This window comes from Pelophylax lessonae (assembly GCF_965119305.1).
Source record: "Pelophylax lessonae genome assembly, chromosome: 2".
NCBI lineage: Eukaryota > Metazoa > Chordata > Amphibia > Anura > Ranidae > Pelophylax > Pelophylax lessonae.
The window spans coordinates 716,053,692-716,080,532 of record NC_138769.1 but is presented as its reverse complement, the minus strand read 5'-3'; the positions used below and the strand labels follow the sequence as shown (position 1 = coordinate 716,080,532).

Sequence of the window (26,841 nt, the reverse complement as noted above, 5' to 3'; positions counted from 1 at the left end):
AAAATATAGAGATAAAATAGCAAATCCAATGGTCACCTAAATATGTGACTGGAAAAGTGTTAAAAAGGAGTTTTTGCCATGGGGTTAGGTATTTTTCAGCTAAAGTTAATATCTCGGAAAAAAGGGTAATGGATGGGATTGTGGTATATCCATAGGGTGGGGACCAAGGAAGACCCAGTGGAATTCCCATATTGAAAAGCGGACTTTAAAGGGCTGGTATAGTAATTGGTGAGCAAACAAATAAATAAAAAAGTATAAATTTATTGAAAATTGTTATTAAAAACAGAAAGCAACATGATTATATCACATATAGTAGCTAGCAAAAAGTTTGAACATGAAGACATAAGATTAGTCCATAGACAACTCAACCATGTTGAAACATTGAAGGTTGTTTCTTTGTGGTGGTTCGACGCGTTTCGCCGGAACAAAGTAATCGGCTTCTTCAGGAACCAGTTATTAGCGGCTAAAGAAGCCTCTAACATTAAACATGTACAAAAAGGAGAAGAAAAAACAAACAGTCATAAGTAACCTTCATATTGTACCATTAGGCATGGATAGTACATAGCATATAAATATCCTATTGAATAGGGTTCAAAACAATTATACATTAATAGTCAACTTTCTCACCTAGTTCACAGTTGGAGTTAACATGGATAGGATTCGAGATATCCCTAATTATCCAGTGAGGCCAGGATGTAGGTAACCCTCTCCAATAGATCCTCAAATAGGGGTCCAAAGTACCCTTTCATGAGAAATTATTTTATCAAACCCCTGCCTTCACCATTTTATCGTTGTTGAGTACCCCATGGTGACAACATAGAGGTTACTCGTTGGCATACGTTATCAGATGTATCCATCCCTTTGGGAAAAATGGAAGAGGTTCGGTCCACCTCCCCTCATGAAAGGGTACTTTGGACCCCTATTTGAGGATTTATTGGAGAGGGTTACCTACATCCTGGCCTCACTGGATAATTAGGGATATCTCGAATCCTATCCATGTTAACTCCAACTGTGAACTAGGTGAGCAAGTTGACTATTAATGTATAATTGTTTTGAACCCTATTCAATAGGATATTTATATGCTATGTACTATCCATGCCTAATGGTACAATATGAAGGTTACTTATGACTGTTTTGTTTTTTCTTCTCCTTTTTGTACATGTTTAACGTTAGAGGCTTCTTTAGCCGCTAATAACTGGTTCCTGAAGAAGCCGATTACTTTGTTCCGGCGAAGCGCATCGAACCACCACAAAGAAACAACCTTCAATGTTTCAACATGGTTGAGTTGTCTATGGACTAATCTTATGTTTTCATGTTCAAACTATTTGCTAGCTACTATATGTGATATAATCATGTTGCTTTCTGTTTTTAATAACAATTTTCAATAAATTTATACTTTTTTATTTATTTTTTTGCTCACCAATTACTATACCAGCCCTTTAAAGTCCGCTTTTCAATATGGGAATTCCACTGGGTCTTCCTTGGTCCCCACCCTATGGATATACCACAATCCCATCCATTACCCTTTTTTCCGATTTCTAATAACCAGGATGTGGGCTTGGCTTAGTAGTTCCTTGATCTGACTGTATAACAATTTTCTCCTAATAAAGTTAATATCTGTCATTATCATCTGTGGCAAAAAAAAAACTCTCAATTGAACCCCAAAAAAAATATTATTTATATTTTTAATAAAATATAAATATTTTTGTATAAAATCTATTCTTTCTTTCTTTGTTTTTTTTTTTTTTTTATCTTTGAGTGCTAAGGTCTCTCCGGGATATCTTTATTGTGGCATATAATATAATATAATATAATATAATATATAATATAATATAATAATATATAATATATTATAATAATATAATAATATTATTAATTTATTAATAATAATTATATTAATAATAATATAGCATATAATATACTTTTTCTTCTTGTGTATAATAATAAATATATTTATGTCAATTCTGCGCTATATGAAATGATCTTTTGTTTTTTGTTTTTTTTTTATCTTTGAGTGCTAAGGTCTCTCCGGGATATCTTTATTGTGGCATATAATATAATATAATATATAATATATTATATAATAATATTATATAATATTTAATAATATATAATATAATATAATAGTATAATATAATATAATATAATAGTATAATATATAATAATATAATATTATTATTATATTAATAATAATTATATTAATAATAGTATAGCATATAATATATTTTTTCTTGTGTATAATAATAAATATATTTATGTTGATTCTGCGCTATATGAAATGAGCAGATAGTATTATAATAAAACACTATTATAGACCAAAAATAAGGAGACCACACATTATATCTGATTTAATTTAAATAGGTGAAAAAAAAAGTTAAAAAATAATTTCTGCCATGAGGACAGGGTTTGCAATGCTAAAACTAAGATAATATTGTTCTAAAAATGATGACTGATTGATAGCAGACAGAATAAAGTACAATAAATAAATCTATAGACAGGATGGATTGACCAATCATCTTCTATGGGGATTATGAGGTCATTGGTGACAGGTTCTCCTTGATGCCCAACCACTGACAGCCGAGTCACACTCAGTCCAATTAGCAGAGGCAGAACTATAACCCCGCCCACTGAAGAAAGCAGCTGTAGGCCACGCCCGCACGTAGCGTCACTGACTGTCACCGCTGGGTAGTTCCGGGTGCAGCAAGATGGCGGCCTCCGGAGGGGGAAACATGGATGGGGTATCCCGGCAATCCGGGGATGGAGGCTGGTTTGTCACCCTGGCTGTAGGGGTGTCACTGATGAAATGTCTGCTCATACCCACATAGTAAGAACCGAGGATAAAAGTTTCAATGGAATGAGTGAGCACCTTATGGGGAAGAGGGGGTTAGTGTGGGGCTTCAATTTCCCGAATGTATTGCTAAGTATTGGACTATTGTGGGACTACAAGTCCCAGCATGCATTGCTAAGCATTGGACTATTGTGGGACTACAAGTCCCAGCATGCATTGCCAAGCATTGGACTATTGTGGGACTACAAGTCCCAGCATGCATTGCCAAGTATTGGACTATTGTGGGACTACAAGTCCCAGCATGCATTGCCAAGTATTGGACTATTGTGGGACTACAAGTCCCAGCATGTATGGCTAAGTATTGGACTATTGTGGGACTACAAGTCCCAGCATGCATTGCTAAGTATTTGGACTATTGTGGGACTACAAGTCCCAGCATGCATTGCCAAGTACAGTATTGGACTATTGTGGGACTACAAGTCCCAGCATGTATTGCTAAGTATTGGACTATTGTGGGGCTACAAGTCCCAGCATGCATTGCTAAGTATTGGACTATTGTGGGACTACAAGTCCCAGCATGAATTGCTAATGGGGCACTATGAGTGCCAGCATGCATGGCTAAGTGGGATTACAAGTCCCAGCATGCATTGCAAAATAGGAGCTAATGTGGGACTACAAGAGCAAGCATGCACAGTCCTATCATGCACAGGGTTAGTGTGGGGCTACATGTCCCAGCATGCACAGGGTTGGCGTGGGACTACAAGTCTAAGCATGCATTGCTAAGTAGGAGGTTATTGTATCACTACAAGTCTCAGCATGCATTCCTAAGTGGGGACTAGTGTGGGACTACAATTCCCAGCATGCTCGGCCAGGTAGGGGGTTTGTGGGGCTACAAGGCGCAAAATGCATAGTGCTAGCATTCAAGGAGTCAGTGTGGGAGTACAAATTCCAGCATGCGTTGCCAGGTAGGGGGTTTGTGGGACTACAAGTCCAAGCATGTGTTGCCAAGTATGGGGTCAGTGTGGGACTACAAGTTCCAGCATGCATAGTCCTAGCATGCAAGGGGTCAGTGTGGGACTACAAGTTCCAGCATACATAGTCCTAGCATGCAAGGGGTCAGTGTGGGACTACAAGTTCCAGCATGCATAGTCCTAGCATGCAAGGGGTCAATGTGGGACTACAAGTTCCAGCGTGCATACTCCTAGCATGCAAGGGGTCAGTGTGGGACTACAAGTTCCAGTGTGCATAGTCCTAGCATGCAAGGGGTCAGTGTGGGACTACAAGTTCCAGTGTGCATACTCCTAGCATGCAAGGGGTCAGTGTGGGACTACAAGTTCCAGCATACATAGTCCTAGCATGCAAGGGGTCAGTGTGGGACTACAAGTTCCAGCGTGCATAGTCCTAATATGCAAGGGGTCAGTGTGGGACTACAAGTTCCAGCATACATAGTCCTAGCATGCAAGGGGTCAGTGTGGGACTACAAGTTCCAGCGTGCATAGTCCTAATATGCAAGGGGTCAGTGTGGGACTACAAGTTCCAGCATACATAGTCCTAGCATGCAAGGGGTCAGTGTGGGACTACAAGTTCCAGCGTGCATAGTCCTAATATGCAAGGGGTCAGTGTGGGACTACAAGTTCCAGCGTGCATAGTCCTAATATGCAAGGGGTCAGTGTGGGACTACAAGTTCCAGTGTGCATAGTCCTAGCATGCAAGGGGTCAGTGTGAGACTACAAGTTCCAGCGTGCATAGTCCTAGCATGCAAGGGGTCAGTGTGGGACTACAAGTTCCAGCATACATAGTCCTAGCATGCAAGGGGTCAGTGTGGGACTACAAGTTCCAGCATACATAGTCATAGCATGCAAGGGGTCAGTGTGGGACTACAAGTTCCAGCATACATAGTCCTAGCATGCAAGGGGTCAGTGTGGGACTACAAGTTCCAGCGTGCATAGTCCTAGCATGCAAGGGGTCAGTGTGGGACTACAAGTTCCAGCGTGCATAGTCCTAGCATGCAAGGGGTCAGTGTGGGACTACAAGTTCCAGTGTGCATCGTCCTAGCATGCAAGGGGTCAGTGTGGGACTACAAGTTCCAGTGTGCATAGTCCTAGCATACATTGCGTTAGTGTGGGGCAACATGACTACAAGTCCCAGCATGCATTTCTAAAGGGGGTTTCGTGTGGGACTACAAATCCCAGCATGCATTCCTAAGTGGGGACCAGTGTGGCACTACAAGTTCCAGCATGCATAGTCCTAGCATGCAAGGGGTCAGTGTGGGGCAACATGACTACAAGTCCCAGCATGCATTTCTAAAGGGGGTTTAGTGTGGGACTACTAATCGCAGCATGCATGGCCAGGTAGGGGGGGACCAGTGTGGCACTACAAGTCCCAGCATGCATTCCTAATCAGGAGTTTATTATGGGAGTGCAAGTCCCAGCATGCATTGCAGGGATGAGGGATTATTGCTTGCACTGTGCATCCTGGCAGTGTGTGTGAGTCCGTGTATTGGGTGGGGTGATGAGCGCAGATCTTCGGCTGACGTTCTCTCTCTCTTATTGTTCTCCTGCAGTCATTCCACAGACTTTGAGGTTCATCGGAACTGGCTGGCCATCACTCACAGTCTGCCCGTCTCCCGCTGGTACTATGAGGTAGGTGGCTATGGATGTAGGGGGGAAATCTTCTACCACTGGGTAACCATTCTATGAACCGGCTTTGTAATCCGGGTGCTTCAGTCAAAGCAAGAAATAGATTTGCTGGCATCCCAAAGTGGCCGCTCCATCCCCCAGGAGGAGAGGAAAAGGGAACTTACCTGTGTGGAGTGTACATGTACACCGCACCCCAACCCCTCATACACACGCTGTGCTGACATACAGTATCTCACAAAAGTGAGTACACCCCTCACATATCTGTAAATATTTTATTATATCTTCATGTGACAACACTGAAGAAATGACACTTTGCTACAATGTAAAGTAGTGAGTGTACAGCTTGTATAACAGTGTAAATTTGCTGTCCCCTCAAAATAACTCAACACACAGCCATTAATGTCTAAACTGCTGGCAACAAAAGTGAGTACACCCCTAAGTGAAAATGTCCAAATTGGGCCCAAGTAGCCATTTTCCCTCCCTGGTGTCATGTGACTCAGTGTTACAAGGTCTCAGGTGTGAATGGGGGGCAGGTGTGGTAAATTTGGTGTTATCGCTCTCACTCACTCATACTGGTCACTGGAAGTTCAACATGGCACCTCATGGCAAAGGACTCTCTGGGGATCTGGAAAAAAGAAATGTTGCTCTACATAAAGATGGCCTAGGCTATTAGAAGATTGCCAAGACCCTGAAACTGAGCTGCAGCACAATGGCCAAGACCATACAGCGGTTTACCAGGGCAGGTTCCACTCATAACAGGCCTCGCCATGGTCGACCAAAGAAGTTGAGTGCACGTGCTCAGCGTCATATCCAGAGGTTGTCTTTGGGAAATAGATGTATGAGTGCTGCCAGCATTGCTGCAGTGGGTGAAGGGGTGGGGGTCAGCCTGTCAGTGTTCAGACCATACGCTGCACACTGCATCAAAGTGGTCTGCATGGCTGTCGTCCCAGAAGGAAGCCTCTTCCAAAGATGATGCACAAGAAAGCCTGCAAACAGTTTGCTGAAGACAAGCAGACTAAGGCCATGGATTACTGGAACCATGTCCTGTGGTCTGATGAGACCAAGATAAACCTATTTGGTTCAGATGGTGTCAGGCGTGTGTGGTGGCAACCAGGTGAGGAGTACAAAGACAAGTGTGTCTTGCCTACAAGCCTTCAAGCATGGTGGTGGGAGTGTCATGGTCTGGGGCTGCATGAGTGCTGCCGGCACTGGGGAGCTACAGTTTATTGAGGGAACTACGAATGCTAACATGTACTGTGACATACTGAAGCAGAGCATGATCCCCTCCCTTCAGAGACTGGGCCGCAGGGCAGTATTCCAACAGAACGACCCCAAACACAAATCCAAGATGACCACTGCTATGCTAAATAAGCTAAGGGTAAAGGTGATGGACTGGCCAAGCATGTCTCCAGACCTAAACCCTATTGAGCATCTGTGGGGCATCCTCAAATGGAAGGTGGAGGAATGCAAGGCCTCTAACATCCACCAGCTCTGTGATGTCATCATGGAGGAGTGGAAGAGGACTCCAGTGACAACCTGTGAAGCTCTGGTGAACTCCATGCCCAAGAGGGTTAAGGCAGTGCTGGAAAACATTGGTGGCCACACAAAATATTGACACTTTGGGCCCAATTTGGACATTTCCCCTTAGGGGTGTACTCACTTTTGTTGCCAGCGGTTTAGATATTAATGGCTGTGTGTTGAGTTATTTTGAGGGGACAGCAAATATACACTGTTATACAAGCTGTACACTCACTACTTTACATTGTAACAAAGTGTCATTTCTTCAGCGTTGTCACATGAAAAGAGAAAATAAAATATTTACAAAAATGTGAGGGGTGTACTTACTTTTGCGAGATGCTGTATATGAAACATACGTGTACAGATCCTCCCCCCAACAACACACACCAGACTATATGGAGCCTTCATACAGCCTTATAATCCTCCCTGAAAGAAGCTGCCAGCATTTAAAGGGGCGCACATCATGTCTTAGTGCATGCGGGGAATTCAGGGGATCCGTGTAATGAAATCTTCTATCGAATTGAATACAATGGAGTCTCAATGGTAACACCGAGTAAAGAAGAGGCAGTAATGAAATGTGTGACTCTGTACCCAAATAAAATTGATGTTTTGTTTTTTTTGTTTTTTTTTTCACACAAATAGAGCTTTCTTTTGGTGGTATTTGATCACCTCTGTTTTTTTTTTTTTTTTTTTTTTTTTTTTTTTTTTTTTTTCCTTTCTGCGTTATGAACAAAAAAATAGCAACAATTTAAAAAAAAAAACAATATTTTTTTTTACTTTGTTATAAAACATTCCCAATAAAAAAATTTAAAAAATCAAATGTTTTCATCAGTTTAGGTCAATATGTATTCTGCTACATATTTTTGGTAAAAAAAAATCCTAATAAGCGTATATTGGTTGGCATGCGCAAAAGTTATCGCATCTACAAACTATGGGACACATTTATGGACTTTTTTTTTATTTTATTTTTTTGTTTTTCCTAGTAATGGCGGCGATCAGCGTTTCTTTTTTTTTTTTTTTTTTTTTTTTTTTATTCCGGGACTGCAACATTGCAGGGGACAAGTCTGACACCGAGTGACACTTTTTGGGGACTAGTGACACCAATACAGTGATCAGTGCTAAAAATATGCACTGTCACTGTATAAATGTCACTGGCAGGGAAGGGGTTAACACTAGAGGTGATCAAGGGGTTAAGTAAGTGCCTAGGGCAGTGATGGCGAACCTTGGCACCCCAGATGTTTTGGGACTATATTTCCCATGATCCTCAGACCGCAGAGTGCATGAGCATCATGGGAAATGTAGTACCAAAACATCTGGGGTGGCAAGGTTTGCCATCACTGGCCTAGGGAGTGCCTTCTAACTGTGGGGGGAATAGATTTAGTAGAGGAGAAGAGAGATCTGTGTTTCAGCTTACCTCTCTCTCTTCCTCTGTGACAGAACCGCAGTCTGCTTTGTTGTTTATAGGCAGACCTCCGTTCTGTCATTCCGCCGAAAGATCACTGCCCACTCCGCCACCTCATCCAATCAGAGAATGCTTTGCATTCACTGGAAAATGGAAAAGCATTCTATGAATGGCACCCATGCCAAGCAGCCCATGCACCATTCAGAGAACACTGCCTTTTTTCTATGAATGCAAAGCATTCTCTGATTGGATGAGGTGGAGATCATGACAATCTATGCCCACCCCCTCCTCCTCATCCCATCAGAGAATGCTTTGCAGTCATTGAGAAAAAAAATAGGCGTTTTCTGAATGTCACCCATGCCGAGCAGCACAAGCACAATTCAGAGATCACTCTGCACTTTCCCAATGAATGCAAAGCAGGAGGATATCATGACATCACTGCCCACCCCTCCTCCTCATCCAATCAGAGAATGCTTTGGTTTTACAGGAAGTGGGCGTGTCCATGACAGCCTGGGTTTTACAGGTAGTGGGCGTGTCCATGACAGCCTGGGTTTTACAGGAAGTGGGCGTGTCCATGACAGCCTGGGTTTTACAGGTAGTGGGCGTGTCCATGACAGCCTGGGTTTTACAGGAGGTGGGCGTGTCCATGACAGCCTGGGTTTTACAGGAGGTGGGCGTGTCCATGACAGCCTGGGTTTTACAGGAGGTGGGAGTGTCCATGACAGCCTGGGTTTTACAGGAAGTGGGCGTGTCCATGACAGCCTGGGTTTTACAGGAGGTGGGCGTGTCCATGACAGCCTGGGTTTTACAGGAGGTGGGCGTGTCCATGACAGCCTGGGTTTTACAGGAGGTGGGCGTGTCCATGACAGCCTGGGTTTTACAGGAGGTGGGCGTGTCCATGACAGCCTGGGTTTTACAGGAGGTGGGCGTGTCCATGACAGCCTGGGTTTTACAGGAGGTGGGCGTGTCCATGACAGCCTGGGTTTTACAGGAGGTGGTCGTGTTCTATGCCAGCCTGGGTTTTACAGGAGGTGGGCGTGTCCATGACAACCTGGGTTTTACAGGAGGTGGGCGTTTTCTATGCCAGCCTGGGTTTTACAGGAGGTGGGTGTGTCCATGACAGCCTGGGTTTTAAAGGAAGTGGGTGTGTCCATGACAGCCTGGGTTTTACAGGAAGTGGGTGTGTCCATGACAGCCTGGGTTTTACAGGAGGTGTGTGTGTTCTATGCCAGCCTGGGTTTTACAGGAAGTGGGTGTGTTCAATGCCAGCCTGGGTTTTACAGGAAGTGGGCGTGTTCTACGCCAGCCTGGGTTTTACAGGAAGTGGGCGTGTTCTAGGCCAGCCTGGGTTTTACAGGAAGTGGGTGTGTCCCTGACTGGCTTGGTTTTACAGGAAGTGGGTGGAATGACAGTAGCTGTCATTTAACCTGGAAGAGGACTGGCAGTGCAGTGCCTGCAGGGGAGTATTGTAGCAAAAGCTGCATTTTTAGGGACAGCTGGGCAATTAAAAAAAATAAGAAACACAAACTGAAAATCTGGAGATGACTAATATATTGTTATAACCATTTCACAGGCAACCTCTGAATGGACGTTGGACTACCCTCCGTTTTTCGGCTGGTTTGAGTACGCCCTGTCACATCTCGCACGGCTCTTTGATCCAGAAATGCTGAAAGTTGAAAACCTCAACTATGCCAGCCAGGAAACCATCCTGTTCCAGAGACTCTCCGTAATCCTTACTGATCTCCTCTTCATATATGCCGCCAAACAGTAAGTGCGTCCTACACCTCCTCCATCTGCACTGACATAATAATTAGAAAACTGTTTTTAAGGAAGAATTCCAGATATACGTAGTTCCGTTGGTCCAGTGCAAGGCGTTCTCTGAATGGCGCCCGTGCTGTGCGGCCAACCTCGGAATGCAGCAGGGCAGCATCTCAAAATAAGACCTGGAAGCAAGTGTAGATCACAGGAGTAACCGTGTCTACTTCAATAATTTCCAGCTTCCAGGGGCATTGTCCAGGAATGGAATATATGTATACTCTACTGCAAATTACCTGGAAGACTGGCAACTGGTCCTCTGGTCCAAGTGCCTTTTGGAATGTAGCAATAATCCTCTACTATAATGAAGTAAATGACTCAGTAACAGCAGTTGCATCAGTACTTTAATGGCTGCAGGGCAAGGTAAAGCAGTAACGGCTAACGCGTTTCGGCCGAAACCTTACGCATAGCTATGAGTAGGATTTTAGCTGAAACGCGTTGATGTTACTGAGTAGCCAGCTTCATTTTCTTAACCAGTTCTTGTCCGGAAGGATTTGCTCCCTTAACCGCTTGTCGACCGCCGCAAGTAAATATACTGTGGCGGTCAGCCCCTCACAGGCAAAGTGACGTAAATAAACGTCACTAGCCTGTGAGGCTCTGGGGAGCGAGCGCGCGCTCCCGTGGGGTCACGGACCCCCCCCCCCCCCGCGCGCGGGACTGGCGGACCCGATGTCCACCGGTCACTCTGCGATCGTCGGGGGAGAGGGAGAAAGGCAGGCAGCTTGTGTAAACAAGCCGTCTGTCATTCTCCCTGTGTAGAAACACTGATCATACGGTTCTACTATGTAGGACCGTTGATCATTGTTCCTACAGCTCAAGCCACAGCCAATCACAGTTAGAATCACGCCCCTAGGGACACACATAACCCCTCCCTCTCAAATAAAGTTAACGCCTTCACTGCCAGTGTAATTTTACAGTAACAGTGCATATATATAGCACTGATTACTGTAGAAATGTCACTGGTAACCCCAAAAGTGTCAAAAATGTCAGTCAAGGGTCCGATCTGTCCGCCCAAATGTCGCAGTACCACAAAAAAAAATCGCAGATCGCCGCCATTACGCGTTAAAAAAAAAAAAACAACACAAATGACAAAAATCTTTCCCTTTGTTAGTAAACACAATAACTTTTGCGCAAACCAATCAAAATACGCTTTTTGCGTTTTTTTTTTTTTTTTACCAAACATATGTAGCATAAAACAAATTGGCCGAAAATGTTAAAAAATTTTGATTTTTACTTTTTTTTTTGGGGAATTTCATATAAAAAATGTGAAAAATATTGTTATTTTTGCAAAATTGACGCTCTTTTTTTGTTTATAGCGCGTGATCAAAAAATCGCACAGGGGATCAAATACCACCAAGAGAAAGCTCTGTTTGTGGGAAAAAAAGGACGTCAAATTCCTTTAGGTACAGCGTTGCACGACCGCGCAATTGTCCGTTAAAGTCACGCAGTGCCTTTAACGTGTTGAGATGTTATATTGGTTTCACTGGTAAAAATAAATAATTGAAATGGGTATACTGTATATTTGATTTTTGTTAAGTTGCCTAATAATTATGCACAGTAATAGTCACCTGCACACACAGATATCCCCCTAAAATAGCTAAAACTAAAAACAAACTAAAAACTACTTCCAAAAATAGTCAGCTTTGATATTAATGAGTTTTTTGGGTTCATTGAGAACATGGTTGTTGTTCAATAATAAAATTAATCCTCAAAAATACTCATTTGCCTAATAATTCTGCACTCCCTGTATATATACATACACAGAATAAAATGGCGATGGTTGCAATATTTTATGTCACACCGTATTTGCGCAGGAGAGAAATTTGCAAGTCTATGGCCGGCCTTGGGCAGCCACTATATTTATGGATTTGTAAGCTACAATGTATTACATTTTGTTTTTGGGTTTTATGGCAGTTTAGGGTAATCCTTGCAAACCTTTTGATATTATTACCAGAGCTGCATTGTTTCATGGAATTTGGATTAGTAAATGACTTCAATTGGTACCTTGAGATGTACTAATGTCCACCCAAGTTTGAAATAGTAATTTTGGGTGGAAACCGCCTTTTTAACTGCTGTGTGTACAGTGGATGTTCCATCCTGTCATTTGTTGTTTGGATCCAGGTGCTGCCGGAGCCTAGATGGGAAGACGGATCGCAGGGATGTCCTGGAGAGACCGACTTTTATCCTCTCCGTCCTCTTGCTGTGGAATTTTGGATTACTCGTTGTGGATCGTATCCTTTTCATTCAACTGTTATATTTGTTTTAGCCGTGGATCTCATCACCCCACTATAGGAGGGGACAGACACAAAAAAATAAACCCAGTTTCTTTCCAAATAACTTTTTTTTTTTTTTTTTTTTTTCAGTGCATTTGAGGTTTTTTTTATTTATATATATATATATATATATATATATATATATATATATATATATATATATAACCATGCTTATGTAAAGCTGGCTATAGACTCATCGAAATTCAGACCGTTCAGCAGGAACCAGATGCATTTTGATATAAACATAGAAAAGTTTCATTTATATGATTTTTGTGTTTAAATTTTTTTTTTTTTTTTTTTTTTTTTACTTTTATGTGAAAAAAATTACATCTCGGTTAAATGTGTGTCAAACAATGTGTATAATGTGCTGATTTTTTGCTAAAGATCTTGCTTTGCAGGGATAGGCAATAGAGAGATTGTTCCCTCTGTTCAAAACCCGTGTAATTCAGTTCAGTTTCCTGAGTGTAATATCAGACATCCACTTCCAGTACAATGGTTTCCTCTCGGGTATCATGCTTCTGTCAGTTGCACGCTTATTTCAGGTAAATGCCACTGAGGTATGTGTACACTGACAGGTAGAATGCGGCTCTTCCTGTGCCAGCCGGCAGCTGCATTCAGTGTACATCTCATAACCTGTGGGAGTAGCAATATAGGAGGGGGCCACTTCCATCGCTAACTGGCTTTCAAAGGCACTTTAAAAAAAAAATGTTTTTTTTTTTTATATTATTTAAAAAAATAATTTTTACACTGTCCCTTTTTTTTTTTTTTTTGATCATATTTCTTGCTGTCTCAAGAAATATAAACATCCCTTGTGATAGCAGTAAAGCATTACAGGTCCTCTTTATGGAGAGATCTGAGGTCTATAAGACCCCAGATCTCTCCTCTACCCTTGAAAGCATGAGATAGGGGAAAAAAAAAGACGTTGATCTCACACTTTCCACAAAAAAAAAAAAAGGTCTTGTTTACATTCTCCCTAACCAGAAGTGATGAAATGCTTGTCGCTTCCGGTCTCCTAGACCATAGAAGTGATCGAAGACATTCCGGCAATGGGCCGCAACCACCGGATCAGATTTCAGGCTCACTGGTGATTGTGTGTATGTATGTATGTATGTATGTATGTGTGTGTGTGTGTTTATGTATGTGTTTATATATATATATATATATATATATATATTTATTATTACTATACAGGCTTTATATAGCGCCAACAATTTGCGCAGCGCTTTACAATGTGAGGGAAGACAATACAGTTACAATACAATTCAAAACAGGAGGAACTAGAGGGCCCTGCTCGTTAGAGCTTATATATACAGTGCCTTGCAAAAGTATTCGGCCCCCTTGAACTTTACGACATTTCAGGCTTCCAATATAAAGATATAAAACTGTAATTTTTTTGTGAAGAATCAACAAGTGGGACACAATCATGAAGTGGAACGACATTTATTGGATAAATGTAAGTCGCTTGGGGTATGTCTCTATCAGTTTTGCACATCGAGAGACTGAAATTTTTGCCCATTCCTCCTTGCAAAACAGCTCGAGCTCAGTGAGGTTGGATGGAGAGCCTTTGTGAACAGCAGTTTTCAGTTCTTTCCACAGATTCTCGATTGGATTCAGGTCTGGACTTTGACTTGGCCATTCTAACACCTGGATATGTTTATTTGTGAACCATTCCATTGTAGATTTTGCTTTATGTTTTGGATCATTGTCTTGTTGGAAGACAAATCTCCGTCCCAGTCTCAGGTCTATTGCAGACTTCATCAGGTTTTCTTCCAGAATGGTCCTGTATTTGGCTCCATCCATCTTCCCATCAATTTTAACGATCTTCCCTGTCCCTGCTGAAGAAAAGCAGGCCCAAACCATGATGCTGCCACCACCATGTTTGACAGTGGGGATGGTGTGTTCAGGGTGATGAGCTGTGTTGCTTTTACGCCAAACATAACTTTTTGCATTGTTGCCAAAAAGTTATATTTTGGTTTCATCTGACCAGAGCACCTTCTTCCACATGTTTGGTGTGTCTCCCAGATGGCTTGTGGCAAACTTTAAACAACACTTTTCATGGATATCTTTAAGAAATGGCTTTCTTCTTGCCACTCTTCCATAAAGGCCAGATTTTTGCAGTATACGACTGATTGTTGTCCTATGGACAGAGTCTCCCACCTCAGCTGTAGATCTCTGCAGTTCATCCAGAGTGATCATGGGCCTCTTGGCTGCATCTCTGATCAGTCTTCTCCTTGTATGAGCTGAAAGTTTAGAGTGACGGCCAGGTCTTCGTAGATTTGCAGTGGTCTAATACTCCTTCCATTTCAATATTATCGTTGCACAGTGCTCCTTGGGATGTTTAAAGTCTGGGAAATATTTTTGTATCCAAATCCGTCTTTAAACTTCTCCACAACAGTATCTCGGACCTGCCTGGTGTGTTCCTTGTTCTTCATGATGCTCTCTGCGCTTTAAATGGACCTCTGAGACTATCACAGTGCAGGTGCATTTATACGGAGACTTGATTACACACAGGTGGATTCTATTTATCATCATTAGTCATTTATGTCAACATTGGATCATTCAGAGATCCTCACTGAACTTCTGGAGAGAGTTTGCTGCACTGAAAGTAAAGGGGCTGAATAATTTTGCACGCCCAATTTTTCAGTTTTTTATTTGTTAAAAAAGTTTGAAATATCCAAAAAATTTCGTTCCACTTCATGATTGTGTCCCACTTGTTGTTGATTCTTCACAAAAAATTACAGTTTTATATCTTTATGTTTTGAAGCCTGAAATGTGGCAAAAGTTCTCAAAGTTCAAGGGGGCCGAATACTTTCGCAAGGCAGTGTGTGTGTGTGTGTGTGTGTGTGTGTGTGTGTGTGTGTGTGTGTGTGTGTGTGTGTGTGTATGTATATATATATATATATCTCAAAAAAATTAAAGGAACACTTTTTATTCAGAGTATAGCATCAAGTCAAGTTAAACTCCTGGGATATTGATCTGGTCAGTTAAGTAGCATAGGGGGTTGTTAATCAGTGTCAGCTGCTTTGGTGTTAATAAGATTAACTAGATGGGCAACAATGAGATGACTTCCAAAACAGAAATGGTTTTAAAGGTGGAGGCTACTGTCTTTTTTTTTTTTCCCTACTCAACCTTTCTGGCATTTTTTTTTACTGGTTTTGCATTTGGCTAGGGTCAGTGTCACTACTGGTAGCATGAGGTGATACCTGGACCCTATAGAGGTTGCACAGGCAGTCCAACTCTTCCAGGACAGCACATCAATACGTGCCATTGCCAGAAGGTTTGCTTTGTCTCCCAGCACAGTCTCCAGAGCATGGAGGAGATTCCAGGAGACAGACAGTTACTCTAGGAGAGCTGGACAGGGCCGTAGAAGGTCCTTAAAGCAGCGTTCCGCCCCCCTAAAATGAATATACAGTCCAGGCCCAAAAAAAACCTCCTATGGAAAATAAGTGAATAAACCAGTGGTCACTAAATTGCAAAAACCTCTCACAGTGCCACCAGTCCTCAGCATGGGATGTAGATGTAAAGAGTTTTAAACAGAATATGGACAGCGCACAGTAAGGGTATGTGTAAGAGATAACCCATGAGCAGCCGACCAAAGGTAAGGAGAACTAGTTTATTAACAGTTAAAAGGTAAAATAACGAAGCGCAAGTGGTTGCCACATGGTCCTGGGTAACAGTGAGGACGTTGAGAAAGGTTCCATAATGACACTCAAGACGGGCCAATTGCCACTCTCTCAATCAGGATGTTGGGACCCTTGGATGGATTAGAGATCCTCTATGGAGCAAGGAGTGGATTCAGGCAGGACGCTGCCGGCGCGTGTACCGGCCGTTGTATACAAGTGCCATAAGCAGCGCAACTTCCGGGATTGACGTCACACAGTAATTGGGTAACCAAGCCCAGTGCAGGAAGAAGCGTGCTTGTTCCCGTGACTACATGTTTCGTTTGCATGCGCTTTGTCAAGTCATAATTTGTTAATTGTTGCCATTTTCAGAGCAGAGAGAGCAGAGAGGAGCACTGCATTGTTCAGGAGCGATTAGGTGTGGAGAAAGAGAGTCCTACAACATTTTAGTGCAAATGTGATGCAATTTGACCCATGCAAAATATATGGCTCAAATTAGATTAGAGGAGAAGCGTTTTAACCTCAGGCAACGTGGGGGGTTCTTTACTGTTAGGGCTACAAGATTGTGGAATTCTCTACCACAAGAGGTGGTTTCTGCGGGTAGTATGGTGGCTTTCAAAAGACTCTTAGACGTACATCTCAAGGATCAGAACATTAAGGGCTATGTGAGATGATTACAGCCACACACAGCTACACAGGTTGAACTGGATGGACTATTGTCTTTATTCAACCTCACCTACTATATACTATACACTATATACTAAATCGCATCGCACAGACATCACATGTGAGGTGCACAGGAATGCGGTGCGTTTTTGGTGCAAATCACATGCGGTGTTCAGCATGCACCAGTGCGATCCCAGGCTGTGTTCCATCAACGACACCTCCAAACAGAGCCCAAGCTAATAAGAAAGCCATGGAATCAAAAACGTCAAAACCGCCAGGTAGCAGCGCTTTTTGGCGTTTGACGTTAGAGCGTTTTTACAGTTAAAAAAACGCCACTCAAACCCCCTTAGTTTTTTTTTTTTTTTTACAGCCAGAAAATGCCCCTGCTGAAAACAGGAAAACAGTCTGTGTGCATGGAGACATAGGAGAACATGCTGGGGCGTTTACTGGCTGCAGAAAAAAAAACCTCTGATGCCAAAACAGCTGTAAAAACGTCCCGTGTGCATGAGGGCTAAAGCTGGAGTTGGGACTGTAAAATAAATCTTCTCCATGAGACCTGTCGAGTGAACTGACCCTTTAATCTTCCCACAGAAGAGGCATCTGGAGAGCGCCTTCCTCTTTGCTGTGCTGCTGAACTTCAAGCACATCTATCTGTACATCGCCCCAGCCTATGGCATCTATCTGTTAAGATCATACTGCTTCACTTCCGATAATGCAGGTCAGTGTCTGAAATTCAACACTTTTCTAATAAAAAACAGGTGTTGCATTTTTTTTTTAAGCATTTTCTGTTGTGGAAATACTTTTAACTGCAGGTCAGCCAATTCAAGGTGAAGGGTCACTTAAAGAGGAAGTAAACCCTCCTCTGACACTTTTACCTATAGGTAAGCCTATGATAAGTCTTACCTATAGGTACTGTAAATATCTCCTAAACATGTACCGTTTAGGAGATATTTACCTTAAATGCATCCAGTGACGTCACTGGCGCATGCGCTCTGAAGGAACGGCCGCTGGTGCCGTTTCTTCAGAGCCCCGTGCCGTGACCGTCGGCTCCCGCGCGCGTGCGCGGGAGTGACGTCACCGCGGCTCCGGCCAATCAGATGGCCAGATGCTGCGATCCCGTAAGACGGGCGACTAGACATGTCGGCCGTCATACAGGTGAGTGAGCGGCACGGCGGGGGCTCGTTCTAAGGTAAGTATTTCATAATGAGCTAATATGCGATGCATACTAGCTCATTATGTCTTTCTCTTGCAGGTTTCAAAAAAAAATAAAAATGTTTTGGGGGTTTACAACCTCTTTAACCACTTAAGCCCCGGAAGATTTTACCCCCTTCCTGACCAGGGGTTTTTTTGCGATTTTTTACTGCGTGACTTTAACGGACAATTGCGCGGTCGTGCGACGCTGTACCTAAACGAATTTCACGTCCTTTTTTTCCCACAAACAGAGCTTTCTTTTGGTGGTATTTGATCACCTGTGCGATTTTTTGATCATGCGCTATAAACAAAAAAAAGAGTGTAAATTTTGCAAAAATAACAATATTTTTCACTTTTTTTTTTATATGAAATTCCCCAAAAAAAATGTAAAAATCAAAATTTTTTAACATTTTTGGCCAAATTGTTTTATGCTACATATGTTTGGTAAAAAAAAAAATCGCAAAAAGCGTATTTTGATTGGTTTGCGCAAAAGTTATCGCGTTTACTAACAAAGGGAAAGATTTTTGTCATTTTTGGTGTTTTTTTTTAACGAGTAATGGCGGCGATCTGGGATTTTTTTTTTTTTTTTTGCGGTACTGCGACATTGCGGCGGACAGATCGGACCCTTGACTGACATTTTTGACATTTTTGGGGGTACCAGTGACATTACTGCAGTAATCAGTGCTATACATATGCACTGTTACTGTAATAATGACACTGGCAGGGAAGGGGTTAACTGTATTGGAGAGGGAGGGGTTAAGTGTGTCCTAGGGGTGTGTTTATAACTGTAGTGGGACATGGCTACTAGTGTAAAAACAGAGATCAACGGTTCTACATAGAACCGTCTGATCTCCATTTTTACACAGGGGAGAATGACAGGCGGCTTGTTTACATAAGCCGCTCTGCCTTTCTCCCGCTCTACCGACGATCGTAGTGTGACCGGCGGACATCGGGTCTGCCGGTCACACGCCCGCACTCCTCCCTGAACGAGCCTCAGCGGGTGCGCGCCTCAGCGGGCGCGCGCTCGCCCGCTATTGGCTCAAAACCCAGTGACAGGCGAGCGACGTAGATCTACGTCACTCTGCCTGGCCGGGGCTGACTGCCGCAGTAAATATACTGTGCGCAGTCAGCAACCGGTTAACTTAACTCGGCCACTGGAAGCAAAGTGTAATAGCTGGCTTTTCTTTGCACCCATGTATAAATGTGGGTGCAGCTCAGACTTCTAGATGATGCAAATCGATTGCCAACTGCTGGGAGTGCCGGCCAGGAGCGGAGTTCGTCTCGGCTCCAGACCTCAGTATGTAGTGAAGGAGAGGTCCCTCAAGCTGCACATTGCTATTTTTCAATTTTTATTTTTAATTTCTTCATTTTTAATTTTTTTTTTTCTTTTCTAATGGTTTTTATTAGAATTTTTTTAACAACATAAAAGTGTATGTATAGAGGAGAGAGATAGAGGCATAATGGACTTTGATGGTACCATAAACACTGGACGTAAATGGAGAATACCAATTTTGTATATAAAAATATGAATTTATTAAAGCGGAGTTCCACCCTAATTTTATACTTACCTCCATCTTCTCGTTCCGGGTCACCTGAAAAACAAATGGATAATCGCAATTTTTTTTTTTTTTTTACTTACCTCGTATAGAAGAAAATATACTCACCTTACTTCCTTCTTCCTCCCCTCGGCGGCCATGGCGATTCGTCACTTCCTGGCTTTGCAATGATTCCTGGGAGCTGAACGTCATCGCTCCCAGGAATCAATGCGCCTGCACTGGCCCGACGTCAGTTCCGGTGCAGGCGCCGTCATACCTTGCTAAACAGCTTCTGAGCATGCCCAGAAGCTGTGGAGGGATGACGCGCACGCCCCGGAAGTGACGGTGGGGCCGGTGCAGTGCATCGTGTGACCGAAGAGGACGGAAGAGGACGCAGAAGAGGATTGTGCTGGCTTCAAGCTGCCCACACCTGAGATGGTAAGTGCGACACGGGACAGATCAGAGGCTATCCATTGTGGAATGTACTAGCCCTGACTGTCCCGGGGGTATGTTTTATTAAAAAACGTATTCCCAGGGTGGAACTCCGCTTTAAATCACCATAAAATCATTTGTGAAAAATGCAAAAACGTACACAAATCATATAAATAAATGTACATCACGTCTGAAGAAGCTCTATAGTACGAATACCATGGATGAGATCGCAAAAAACAGTATAGTAACTGCAATGCGCATCATCCTAGTAGATTCTGCCCCGCGTGTTTCGTGGAATATAACCGCTTCCTCAGGGGCTTTTAAAAATCTTTTTTTGAGAGCTTGATTCAGCATCTAATATTAAGAGAAAAACAAAAATTTATATTCAAATAAAACGACATACAGAACAGCAAAGGTATAATTCACACGCATACATGATCCCTCACCAACGCCTTACTCAGGGCGGAGCAAGATACAAAGTGGGCACAGGCAGGCGAATATCAGAAAAACGCCTCCCCCGGGCGGATGTGGGAGCCCTAACCCATGAAAAAATTGAGAGAAAAGCAGGACTGAGATATATATATATATATATATATATATATATATATAATGAATGTGCAATTATATAGATGGTAATCCCTTCAGTTTCTGTACACAGATGTTGTTAAAACATACCGTATGAGACTAGCAATAGGGGATTCCAAACCTCAAGGGTTGAAACTGAGGGTTTCCCCGAATTTAGAGTAAAACTACTCCACACCTGAGGAGATATCTTCGTAAGAATATAAGAGGGCTATACTCCAAAGTCAGGTCTGAAGAAATGGACATAATAAGGTAGAGAAAATCCTAAGGACTGATGCACACTGGATGTTATAAAAACGCCAGTAGCTTTGTAGTGAGTTTTTTGGCAGTAGCGTTTTTTTTACCTTTTTTTTTTTTGCTAAAAATCACCTCCCTGCTATTTTAGTAACTCTGAGTTTCCCACAATGCTTGCCAGAATTGCATTGCATGGGTGTGAACACCCATGTGATGTGATTCTGTCAAGCTCACTGCATTTTGCAATCTGTTTCGGGGTGTTGTTCATGGAACATTAGGCCCCCCGTTGACATCGGGCAGATTTGACACGTCAAATCGCATGCCGAATCAGAGCCTATGGCTGGCAACGTGATTCCCAAAAGTACCATATTTTTCGCCGTATAAGACGCACCGGCATATAAGATGCACCCAATTTTAAAGGAGGAAAATCTAGAAAAAAAAGATTCTGAACCAAATACTGCAGTAAAATATTTTATATCAACAGGTGAGGGTATAGGCATGGCACAGGTGAGGGTATAGGCATGGCACAGGTGATGGTATAGGCATGGCACAGGTGATGGTATAGGCATGGCACAGGTGATGGTATAGGCATGGCACAGGTGATGGTATAGGCATGGCACAGGTGATGGTATAGGCATGGCACAGGTGATGGTATAGGCATGGCACAGGTGATGGTACAGGCATGGCACAGGTGAGGGTATAGGCATGGCACAGGTGAGGGTATAGGCATGGCACAGGTGAGGGTATAGGCATGGCACAGGTGATGTTTTAGGCATGGCACAGGTGGTGGTTCAGGCATGGCACAGGTGATGTTTAGGCATGGCACAGGTGGTTTAGGCATGGCACAGGTGGTACAGGCATGGCACAGGTGGTGGTACAGGCATGGCACGGGTTGGCTTCAATCACTTACCTGCTCTCCTTTGCTGCCTGCGAGACGTCCATGGCGCTGCTCCTCTCGTCCTCTTCTTCTGACGGCGGCGGGATTCTGGGAACCGTCCACGGCACTGCTCCTCTCGTCCTCTTCTGTCTTCTTTGGCGGCAGCTCTCTCGGCCCGGCGGGAAGGAGATTGGGCGGTGACGGTGCATGACTGACGCACGCACCGGCACCGCCCCCATTGCAACGTCAGGACTCAGCAGGCAAAATGTGTATTTGCCGTATAAGACGCACCAACTTTTCCCCCCCAGTTTTGGGGAAGAAAAAGTGCGTCTTATACGGCGAAAAATACGGTAGTTTCTGCACTATTTTTGGCGACTCCAGGGCAGTTTCAATAGACATCTGTGCATAAACCTGTACAGATGTCTGTCAAATCGCCCCCGAAGTCGCACTGATAGTTTGAAATTGTGTGCAGTCAGCTTTATGATTTCAAACCCGCCCTCAGTGTGAACCGGTGCCGTTGCTGGCAATAGGCTCCGATTTGACATGCGATTCAACATGACAAATTGCATGCCAAATCAGCACAATGTCAACAGGGCTTCATGTTCCATGAATGATACCTCGAAACAGATTGCAAAATGCAGTGCACTAGCCAGAAAACAGCCGCTGTAAAAACGTCCCGTCTGCATGAGGCCTAACAGTAACATTTAGCATGTTCTCTACATAGCTTGTGCAGTGATGAAAGCAGTGGGAGGGGCCCAGGCTGTCTGCAGAAATCTACAGAAGGGGCGGGTACAAGACCAGTCACCCTGCAAAAGGAGAGGGAGCAGCAGTGAGCGGTCTTTATTACAGAAAGCTCCAAAGTCTCACACTGGATTACTGCACAGATCTGGAATAAATACACAAAGCACACCAAGATTCAAGGAAGAAAACAGGACTCCTGTATTTGGACAATATTTGCTTATCTGAGTTCAGCTGTCAGGAAAATAGAAGGTGGTGTACAGGGATAAGAACTATTTTTACAGTCTTTTAGGTGTTTCATACACAGTCGTTTTTACATTGTTTGTTCGAGGTAAAAGAGGAAGGTGGTGGAAGACGCCTTTCCCTTTTACCCCAAACATGGTTGACTGATGTGACTGCTAAAATGTAACTGATACAAATTTAAAAAAAAAAATCATTATTGTCCTAAAAAAAAGAAAACCCCAAAATGTCCAACTTTAGGACAAAACTACCTAGCTTAGAGGGAAACTGAAAGAACATGGTCTATGCATAAAAAAAATAAGGATTGGCAGACAGAGGTAGATTGCTGATGAAAATTGGATTCTGCTTTCCTTTCTGACACCGATTGTGTTTTGTTCTGTAGATGGATCTTTAAAATGGAGAAGTTTCAGCATTCTGCGACTCCTCTCTTTGGCTGTTATTGTGCTGTTCGTGTTCACAGTTTCATTTGGACCTTTTGTCTACATGGTATGAATTGTTTTATTAGCATGTAAAATTGTGGCCAGGCTATGGACATTCCAGTGTTTACAGTACTGAATGAATGCGCTTTGAAACAAGCCTGCATTGACCTCTGTAGCTGCAGGCACTGCGGAGTAATTCATCCTCAAATGTCACAGCAGGAGCACTGAAGTCCTCTAATCAGGATGAGTTTCCCCAGAGAACCTGAAGCTACAGAGGTCAGTGAGGGCTTGTTTTGAAGAACCAACAGATTGTAACCATTCCTTACTCAACTCAAAACGAAAAGAGAAAGATTTGTCAGATTTGGGAGTGCACACGTAGAGCAGACCCCTACGGGACTCCATAGGTTCCTGGTGACATGGGGAAACCTCTGTAGCTGCAGGCACTGTGGAGTAATTCATCCTCAAATGTCACAGCAGGAGCACTGATGTCCTTTAATCAGGATGAGTTGCCCCAGAGAACCTGAAGCTACAGAGGTCAGTGAGGGCTTGTTTTGAAGAACCGACAGATTGTAACCATTCCTCACTCAACCCAAAACGAAAAGAGAAAGATTTGTCAGATTTGGGAGTGGGAGCGCACACGTAGAGCAGACCCCTACGGGACTCCATAGGTTCCGGTGACACAGGGAAACATATGGAATGGGCCACTGCGGCTGGAGGGCACTTACGAAAGTAAATGCAGGGAAGGTAATTTTTTTCCTAGAAAAAAGCAAATACATTTCAGTTTTATTATCTGTTTAATGAAACAAGAATATACTTTTATATGTAAATATTTGTATTAAATTTCTTCACATACATAACAAATATACAATAAAAATAAAAAGACATTACAGTATAACAATGCGGAAAGATATTGGTTTACACAAAACTTTAGAAAGTTTATATTTGGTGTTTTCAGCTTATTTTTGACCCCTCTTTTCCTTTCCCCTTTTTCTCTCTCCTCCCTCAAAAAAAAAAAAAAAAAAAGGGGGGGGGGGGGGTAGTTTTCTATCTACTAAATAATTTTGTTTAAGGGTATATATACACATATACCAAATACCTGTGTCACCTAACAATTCCTCTGTGAGAAGGAAAAAGGGAAAAAAAAAAAACCCAAACCCGCTTGTTCCTATTTAAGGGTATATGCATTGTACACACATATACCCACTAATTGTGTACCGAAAAATATCCTTTAGTTTAGAATATACTTTTAATGTTATTTATTAACCACTTAAGCCCTGGAAGATTTTACCCCCATTCCGACCAGGGGGTTTTTTGTGATTTTTTTTTTTTTTTTTTTTTTTTTTACTGCGTGACTTTAACGGACAATTGCGCGGTCGTGCGACGCTGTACCTAAACGAATTTTTTCCCACAAACAGAGCTTTCTTTTGGTGGTATTTGATCACCTGTGCGATTTTTTGATCATGCGCTATAAACAAAAAAAGAGCGTAAATTTTGCAAAAATAACAATATTTTTCACATTTTTTTTATATGAAATCCCCCCCAAAAAAAATTAAAAAATCTTTTTAACATTTTTGGCCAATTTGTTTTATGCTACGTATGTTTGGTAAAAAAAATCGCAAAAAGCGTATTTTGATTGGTTGTGCAAAAGTTATTGCGTTTACTAACAAAGGGGAAGATTTTTGTCATTTTTGGTGTTTTTTTTTTTGTTTTTTTTTTAACGAGTAATGGCGGCGATCTGCGATTTTTTTTTTTTTTTTTTTTTTTTTTTTTTTTTTTTTTTTTTTTTTTTTGCGGGACTTCGACATTGCGGTGGACAGATCGGACCCTTGACTGACATTTTTGACACTTTTTTGGGGTTACCAGTGACATTACTGCAGTAATCAGTGCTATACATATGCACTGTTACTGTAAAAATGACACTGGCAGGGAAGGGGTTAACTGTATTGGAGAGGGAGGGGTTAAGTGTGTCCTAGGGGTGTGTTTCTAACTGTGATGGGACAGGTCTACTATTGTAAAAACAGAGATCAACGGTCCTACAGGGGAGAATGACAGGCGGCTTGTTTACATAAGCCGCCCGCCTTTCTCCCGCTCTACCGACGATCGTAGTGTGAACGAGCTGCGGCGGGCGCACGCTCGCCCGCTATTGGCTCACAAACCGGTCACAGGCTAGTGACGTATATATACGTCACTTTGCCTGGCCGGGGCTGACCGCCGCAGTATATCTACTTGCGGCGGTCGGCAAGCGGTTAAATATATAATAAAAATACATATATGAGAATAATTGTGCCAATAAATGCGTCCAATCTTGTGATTTACACAGCCATCCTACGCTGTGCAGCCAGCCTGCTAATTGGATAGATGTGTTCATTCTCCTTCACTGCTAATTAATGTAACAAAGGGTTAATTTTCATGTTACATTCATTTATTGGCAGGTTCATATATTTACCCTTTCAGATTTGTGGATGAAGTACAATAATTAAGACCACACACAAGTAGTAAAGTAATAAAAAAATTTACTTCGCTTCGATTAACCACTTGCCGACTGCTCACAGTATATTTACTGCGGCAGTCAGCCCCTCACAGGCAGAGCGACGTAGGTCTACGTCGCTAGCCTGTGAGGGTCTAGGGAGCGAGCGCGGGCCCCCGCCTGGTCAAAGACCCCCCCGCGCATGTGACCGGCGGACCCGATGTCCGCCGGTCACTCTGCGATCGTCGCTGCAGAGGAAGAAAGTCAGGCGGCTAATGTAAACAAGCCGCCTGTCATTCTCCCCTGTGTAGAAACGGTGATCACACGGTTCTACTATGAAGGACCGTTGATCACTGTTTCTACAGCTCAAGCCACAGCCAATCACAGTTAGAAGCGCGCCCCTAGGGACACACAAAACCCCTCCCTCTCAAATAAAGTTAACCCCTTCACTACCAGTGTCATTTTACAGTAACAGTGCATATGTATAGCGCTGATTACTGCAGTAGTGTTACTGGTAACCCCAAAAGTGTAAAAAATGTCAGTCAAGGGTCCGATCTGTCCGACGCAATGTCGCAGTACCGCAAAAAAAATCGCAGATCGCCGCCATTACGCGTTAAAAAAAAAAACAACAAAAATGACAAAAATCTTTCCCTTTGTTAGTAAACGCGATAACTTTTGCGCAAACCAATCAAAATACGCTTTTTGTGATTTTTTTTTTTTTACCAAACATATGTAGCATAAAACAAATTGACCGAAAATGTTAAAAAATTTTGATTTTTAAATTTTTTTTTGGGGAATTTCATATTAAAAAATGTGAAAAATGTTGCTATTTTTGCAAAATTTACGCTCTTTTTTTGTTTATAGCGCGTGATCAAAAAATCGCACAGGTGATCAAATACCACCAAAAGAAATCTCTGTTTGTGGGAAAAAAAGGACGTCAAATCTGTTTAGGTACAGCGTCGCACGACCACGCAATTGTCCGTTAAAGTCACGCAGTGCCGAATCGCAAAATAGGCCCTTGTCAGGAAGGGGGTAAAATCTTCCGGGGCTTAAGTGGTTAAAGATGGACTACAGATGATAATACAAATAAATTCAAATTCAGTTTCAATCCAAGGAACCCTTCAACTTCTGAAGTCATCAGAAAGTTCTGGAATCGACAATCTCTATATCTCCAGGCACATATTCACTGGTATGTCCTGGATGAGGTTCTGACTCATCTCAAGCTTGGATTGTATTTTAAATGTGAAAAAAAGGAGCCAATAAGCTGGTTTTATCCAGTTCTAACAAAAGAATGGCTATAACGGTCCTGAGATAGTGTGACCATCGGTGAGGTCAGAAAGATCAATGTATGCAGGAATGGCAGAGCCATTCAGTATACTGAAATGTTTATAAGAAATTATCACTT

The 26,841-nt window shown here is 42.6% G+C and overlaps 1 protein-coding gene across 2 annotated transcripts in view; it reads left to right on the top strand.

Annotated features, from left to right (window-relative positions):
* Window positions 1-2,670: 2,670 nt before the first annotated feature.
* ALG8 (ALG8 alpha-1,3-glucosyltransferase) overlaps window positions 2,671-26,841 on the top strand; it is a gene marked incomplete at its 3' end in the record, with an annotated part of 36,902 nt that continues 12,731 nt past the window's right edge. For both annotated transcript variants that reach the window (XM_082245290.1, XM_082245291.1), the window contains exons 1-7: window positions 2,671-2,824; window positions 5,352-5,430; window positions 9,921-10,114; window positions 12,284-12,393; window positions 12,910-12,977; window positions 17,313-17,439; window positions 22,933-23,036. In XM_082245290.1, coding sequence (XP_082101416.1) covers window positions 2,706-2,824; window positions 5,352-5,430; window positions 9,921-10,114; window positions 12,284-12,393; window positions 12,910-12,977; window positions 17,313-17,439; window positions 22,933-23,036 — 801 coding nt within the window. In that variant the 5' untranslated portion in view covers window positions 2,671-2,705. The remainder of the gene's footprint in view (window positions 2,825-5,351; window positions 5,431-9,920; window positions 10,115-12,283; window positions 12,394-12,909; window positions 12,978-17,312; window positions 17,440-22,932; window positions 23,037-26,841) is intronic.